This window comes from Choloepus didactylus, chromosome 10 (genome assembly GCF_015220235.1).
Source record: "Choloepus didactylus isolate mChoDid1 chromosome 10, mChoDid1.pri, whole genome shotgun sequence".
Lineage (NCBI taxonomy): Eukaryota > Metazoa > Chordata > Mammalia > Pilosa > Megalonychidae > Choloepus > Choloepus didactylus.
Window position 1 is genome coordinate 87,117,064 of NC_051316.1, and position 6,674 is coordinate 87,123,737.

Below are 6,674 nucleotides of genomic sequence, written 5' to 3' on the forward strand. Positions count from 1 at the left end.
TCCTGCCACAGAGACATCCTTGCCATTCTTTGAAAGCGCCAAGCTCTTTCCTGCCTCCATCCTCTGCACATGCTGCTCTTTCTGCCCCAAACACTCCTCACCCTGCTCTTTGGCTGTGGATGCCCATTGTTCTGTAGGTCCCAGCTGGAAAGTCACTTCTTCAGGGAACATTTCCTAGACCACTCTGACTAGGGCAGGGCTCCGCATCCTTGTCACACGTTCTTACCACATCTTGGACTTTCCTTCCTGGCACTGTCTCTAATGATATATTTATCTGTGTGGTTTTGTGATGTTGCTTGAGAGCAGAACTGTGTGTATATCTCACTCACCGCTGTGTCCCCAGCACACAGTGCCTGGCAATTGTTGCCAAATGAATGAATGAACTCTCCCTATCTACCCTGAGTTCAGTAACTGCCTGTGACCTGGGGAAAGGAGAAGCCCATGACTGGATTGTCCCCTGATCCCCAAAGAAACAGGCCAACTGTCATCCATGCTCCCAGCCTTGGCCTGCTGGGCCAGACTCAGTGCTGGGAGCAGATGGGGACATGACAGAGACTGTCAGGCAGTCTGGTCTGGTCAGGACCATAAGGCCCACACTGGACACTCTTTGGACCCCAGAGTGGTGCTGGGGAGAGAGCCCAGAACTGGGACTGCTGGGCCTGGCTTCTGGTCTGGCCCCTCACTGTGACAGCCCCTCCCTCTTTGGGCCTCAGAAATGCCCCTGGTCAGTGGCTGTAGGTACCCTAGGGAGCTTGTTTGAAAATTATAGATTCCTGGGTTCTTCCCTCAGATTCTGATTTGGGAGGTCTGGGGAGCAGCCTAGGATTTGATCAGGTTTTTAATAAGGGGCAGCCAGGTTGGAAATGACTGGTCTGAGTAATTTCTAATGCCCTCTGATTCCCAAGTGCTGGGCTGTGCTTCTGATTCCTTCTGGCTGCTCCCCCTTCCCAGGACTTCCTCCCAACAGTGCTTCTCCTCTCAGGAAAGTGCATCCTGGCAGGCACAAAACCCCTCATACCTTCGTGGAGAGTCATGACCCCTTTTGTCAAAAGATAGCTCCTTCAGACCCCTCACACATGTAACAAAAATAACGAAAGTAACAACCACAGCTCTGTTTTGGTGAACACCTAGATGGTGTGGGCACTGGAGCTTTCTATGCACTAGTTGTTCAACCTGTGTGATGGTGTGATTAGTACCATTGGCCCCGACTGTCGATTAACTTAAGCACAAAGGAAAAGTGTTAGAAGGATGTAGGATAGTTTGCAGGATTGCTGCAAGACTGGAGATCTGGGTTCAGACACAGATAGCAACCAGGCCAGGCATCTGGAGAGCAGGGTTTCTCATCTGTATTGTCAGGATATTGTGGCTGGAATGAAGGGGCTTGACTTCTATTATTATTAATTTCTTAAAATCAGTGTGTTCACATTTGAAATTCCAGGGAGTTTGTGCCTGATTGGCTGGGTTTTAAATCTGACCATTTGGCTGGGTGGGCAGGGCACCTTCATCAATAGTTCCAGAACTCTGTAACCAGCAGGGAGATGTCATCCCCTGAAAGGCAATTGAGGTATCATTACTGTTTGGATGTTGGGCAACCAAAAATTAAGAAATATATACTACAGTTATTATCCCCAATTTTCAGGTATGGAAACAGGAGATTGAAATTTAGTAACTTGCCCAAGGTCACAGAGTCCAGTGAGGATTTTAATCCAGGCAAGCCCAATCCTGAGCCCAAGCTCTCTAAACCTATTTGTTTTTCTGCTTTTTATATTGTTTTCCCTTTCTTGACCCTCAGGGCCTAGAGCTATTTCTGCTGCAGAACCCAGTGCCACAAACTTGCAGAGTAAGGCCAGCGGTTGCACCCAGGAGGACAGCCTGAATCCTGGGCCAGGTAGAAGAGAACCAAGCCGAAGGGGAGGGATGAAAAAGTATGCCAAGACCCTGAGGAAGAGAAGGTCTTTCCTACAGACCGACTACACTTCTCAGGTCTCGTTTCCCCTGGTGCCGTCAGCCTCTCTGGAGAGCATGGACGACGTGTGCTACTATGATAGAGAGCCCCACCTGGCCCTTGGCACAGCCTCCCCAACTGTGTCCTCCCTGCAGGATGTGCAGGGTGAACCCGGCCTCCTAGAGACAAAGGCCCTGGGGTTGCTGGCTCCCCTGAGGGAGGCCAAGAGCACAAACCCCACTGCTGGAGTCATGGAGATGGAGCCTGAGACTATGGAAACCAAATCAGTCATTGACTCTCGAGTGTCTTCTATTTCTGCCATTCGCCTCCGGATTGACCCCAGCCATAAAGAGAATTCTGGGATTGCCCCTTTGACTGCCACAGTAGCCGGTTTTCCAGCAAGCACTCCTCACTGTTCCAACCCAGGTTCATCTGGCCCAGATACTACCAAGGCAGGGACTTCCCAAACCTTGTCTCCATTTCAAGACCTGAATAGCAGTGCTCCCAAAGAACTGGCCACAGCGCTTGGGGACAGCACCTCCACGGCTGACCCTAACCTAGGCAACACAGGCCTGCACAGTGTCTCCCAGGGAGACACATTAGAGCTCGGAGGAGTCCAGTTGGAAACAGGATCAGGATCTTTGTTTACAAATCGAATGCAAGAAACTGACCAGAAATACACAGAATCCTTGTTGTCTCCTGGAGACCGGCCCAGAGATGGTGAATGTAGAGTAAACTTAGGAGAGAAAATGGCTTCTCTTCCTACAAAGGAGGAGCAGCAAGGACAACTATCTTTGGAAAGTGACAGAGAGATTACAAACAAAAATGGCATCAATTTATTTCAGGAGGCATCTGGGAGGGATTCGAGTGATCCCAAAGGTGATGTGTCGAATGCGGATCCACAGGCTCTTGGTGTTTGTACCCTAGCTGGCGAAATAACAGCCTCCCTCTCCTTGGAGGCTCCTGCAGCAGCGACTGAGCAGACCACACCACAAACCCCCAGGAACCCCCAAAGACAAAGCAGAGAAACCCCAGACCAAGCCTGCCAGGCCCAAGAACAAGAACTATTGGCAGAATTGGATTTAGACCCCGATTTCTTGCCTGGGAACCAGACCATTCCATCAGCCTTCCCTCCAGAGGCGGTGGAGGCAGAGCCACTTAACAATGTGACGGAGAAAGACACAGCCCCTAGGGACATTCCTCAGCAGGTCTGTTTTAATCCAGAGCCTTCCCTGCCAAACCCACTACTGTGTCCCCAAGAGGAGCCCCACTTAGAGAGTTCAAACCATTGTTCACTGTCAGAAAGCAAAGACAAAAGTCCTAGCACCTGCCTTCCCGCTGAGAAGTCTTTCCTGTGTTTTGCCCCAGAAAGCCATCTTGATGTTTTTGCCAGTCCCCGGATGGCCATGTCTTTGGGCTTTGCAGGCATGAATGAGACGGTGGCACCCAGGATTGGGATGGAGCAGTGCAGCTGCCAATTCTCTTATGCCACGTGCTTCCGTGGCCCACAACTGGAGACAGAGGAAAACAACAAGGACTCTGAAGCGCACCACACAGCCCCTCTCACCTCTCCGCCCTCTGCAGGCAGCCAGCTGGCCCTGCCCTGGAGGCCTGTGCAGGCCCACATCTGCAGCACCAAGTCCCTGCCCAGGAAAAGCCACATCTGGCCTGAATACTGCTCCAGGGCCCTGAACCAGCTGAAAGCAGTGCCTGCCAGTGCCCCAGAGGGCTTCCTCCAACTCATGGAGAGCTTGCTTGAGTTACAAGACATTTTAGAAGCTTCTTGGGGAGATGGGAGCAGACACTCCCCAGAGAAATGCACCTGGTACTTTTCTGAAAGCCGGAGCCGCCTCTGCATGGGCTCCCAGAAGCTCCTGTTGAGCTGTCAGCATGTGATCAGAATGGACCAGTCCCCTGAAGAGATGCAGGGTGCTGTGCGAGACACCTTCCAGCACCTGGTCCAACTGGCTGGCCTATGCTTGCACTTCACAGACTGCAGCCGCTGCTCCGCCTGGCACAGGGAAGCAGCCGGAAATCTGAGGGACGTGGTATACACCTACCACCAGTTTGTGGAGGCTGCTAAGCTGACCTGTGAGAGGGGCTACCATGACCTGAGTGTGAAACTCTTGGCCCGTCAGTGCACAGCCCTCACGGCTGCCGTGTTCTGTTTGACCCAGAAGTTCCGGGCATCCACTGCCCTGTGAGCAGGCTGGCTGCCCATGGACCCCTCCCCTCCCCTGCCCTGGAAACTTTCCTGAGAAGCCCCTTTAATTTCCCTACTCAACCACTGGCAAATGTTTACTACTTAGAGTATTCAAATAAACTGCTGCTTATTCTTGGCCTGAATCATACAGAATGATAAGTTTGAGTCAGAAACATTCACTCATATTCATTCAACAAACATTCACTGGATACCTTTTCTGTGTTAGGCCTTGTGCTAGGAGCTTGGGATATAAAGATGAATAAAACATGTCCCTGCCCCTCATCAGGATGTTCACAGACCCTCTATGGGTACAGATAAGCGGTAAAGTGTTTACCATAAAAGGAGCATACCCAGGGGATCTGGAAGCAAAAGGAAGTCACAAACTTTGTCCCAAGAAGGCAGGGATGGGGGAGGAAGACAGGGGTCACTGAAAAACATGGTCTTGACTTCTCATATCCTATTGTGTTGACAGTTAACCCTTGCAAATAGGAGTGATTACGTGTGATATTTGATTGACTCTACTTTCCGAACTTTTTGGGTTGCAACACCTGTACCCGAGGCCTTGGCTGCCTTCCTGCTGCAAGCATATATTGCCACTAGGTGGCAGTACTTTCCTTAGTTGTATGTCCACCCACATTCGGGTGTATGTTGTGTTCATCTGAAATCACATCCTAAATCTTGCACCCTAGTTATGTTTTAAACTTCTAAAAAGGCAAACATTAAAAGCCAACCATAAGCTTAAATAGGTTTGCTATTTAAGAATAATATGAGTGCAAAAGAAATATATTCCATACCTTTTTTAACTAACCCCAGCGGAGCTACTTAATCTTGGTGGGACCTTGGACAAGCTCTTTAATCCTCAGTGCTTTGTTTCTTCTGTAAATTGAGGATACTAACAGTACCCCCCCCCCTTATAGAGTGGACTTCTAGTAAATATTTAATATAGTAAATACTCATTAAATGTTAGTCATGATGACCCCCAGCTTTAATGGTTGCTTCTTCTAGTCTGAAATCCTTCTCTGAATTTTGTTCTGAGACTCCAGGCTAACTGATTTCGAGATACCCCTGGTGGCCTTTCCCCTCTGGCTTCTCTGCCCAAGCCAAAGGTGGTTTAGTTGCACAAAGATCTGTTCATGAAAGGAGGCCCTTTGTCCCTCTGGTGCTCCTGGTGGGCTGTGAGCTCGGTGCTGCCCTGTGGCTCTTCTTTGAGTGCACGCCCTAATTCCCCTCCCCCACCCAGCAAAAGCAGGAGCAGAGAAGAGGGTGTTGTCAGGTACCTAAGCTTTCTCCAATAAGAAAGCAGGCAATTCTTTTGGAGAAAAGAGGAAAAGATATCCTTCCCATCTACTGTTACCAGTAATGTGTTGACCAGTTAGTTAACCAACATTTGTGCCGGGAAAAGATATATTTTTCTTAGAGATGTGTTTCTTTTCACAGAATACTTTGAATGAAATTTACATAAGGCACTTGAACACAGATTTGAAGTGATTTCATGGCAATGAAAAATAGGACACTGAATTAATGGAAATTGTATGATGTTAAACAGGATTTGAATACTTTTACCAGCAAGAAGCTATGAAAAGCCAAATGACTTACTTAGGTGAATACAATTTATATATTCACAAGTTAAGGAAAGGAGCTCAGGACTTCAACTCAACCGTGGCTTGAATCCTGGCAGTGGCCTCAGTAATCATATGCCCTGCTCTAGGTCTCAGTTTCCCCATTGGTCAAAAGGAAATAATGTTAGTCTCCATTTAGTGAGGGCCTACAATGTGCAGATACCTTACTTACATACTTTGACTACGTTTTCTTATCTAGTTTACACAACACCCTGAGGTTCAGATTGTTATATAACATACATTCAGCATTATTGTGAGAAGTAAATAATCTTGAAAGGCAGGAAGAAGACTGAAGCTTCCAACACAGGCACTCAATAAATGTTTGTTTCTTTCTTTGCTTTATCCTCTCCTCAAATCCACTAACCTTCTTGGGTTGCCACTGTGAGGAGCTAGTATTTTGTTCTTCAGTTCCCACGAGGAGCACTAAGTCCCAGAAGTGCTGGGAAACCCATCATTGCTTGTGAGAAGCTAAAGTACAGGGGAAGTTGCCTTGTTCAGCGTGTTCTTTGAGACACAGAGCCCCTAAAGGAGGTAGGATGGAGCCAAACCTGGAAATGCAGGAGTCAATTGGTTAGTAACTAAGAAACTACTGGACACTTACACTCCTCCTTCCTTTTTCCAAGCACCATCTTATTGGCTGATTCATGGAACACTTATACCAGGTGATGTCTGATGCAGATTATGGATGTAAATAATTAGTCAAGAATCCTATTTTCAAGAACTCCTGGTCTAGGAGATGAGATGACACACAAAGGTAGAGACCTAAAACATAATGCTCAGGGCAACCAAAGAGGGCAGATAAAGTGCTGTGAGAGATCAAAGGAGAATGAAGTCATTGATGGAGAGGAGGAGCAGAGTAGTGATCAGGGAAGACTTCCTGTAGGAGGTAGCATTAACTAGAACGTCA

General features: G+C 48.2%; 1 protein-coding gene across 1 annotated transcript in view; it reads left to right on the forward strand.

Annotated features, from left to right (window-relative positions):
* FRMPD1 (FERM and PDZ domain containing 1) overlaps window positions 1–4,283 on the forward strand; it is a 146,381-nt gene extending 142,098 nt beyond the window's left edge. The window contains exon 17 of the mRNA XM_037797314.1: window positions 1,793–4,283. Within this exon, the coding sequence (XP_037653242.1) occupies window positions 1,793–4,149 (2,357 nt within the window). The 3' untranslated portion in view covers window positions 4,150–4,283. The remainder of the gene's footprint in view (window positions 1–1,792) is intronic.
* Window positions 4,284–6,674: the final 2,391 nt, after the last annotated feature.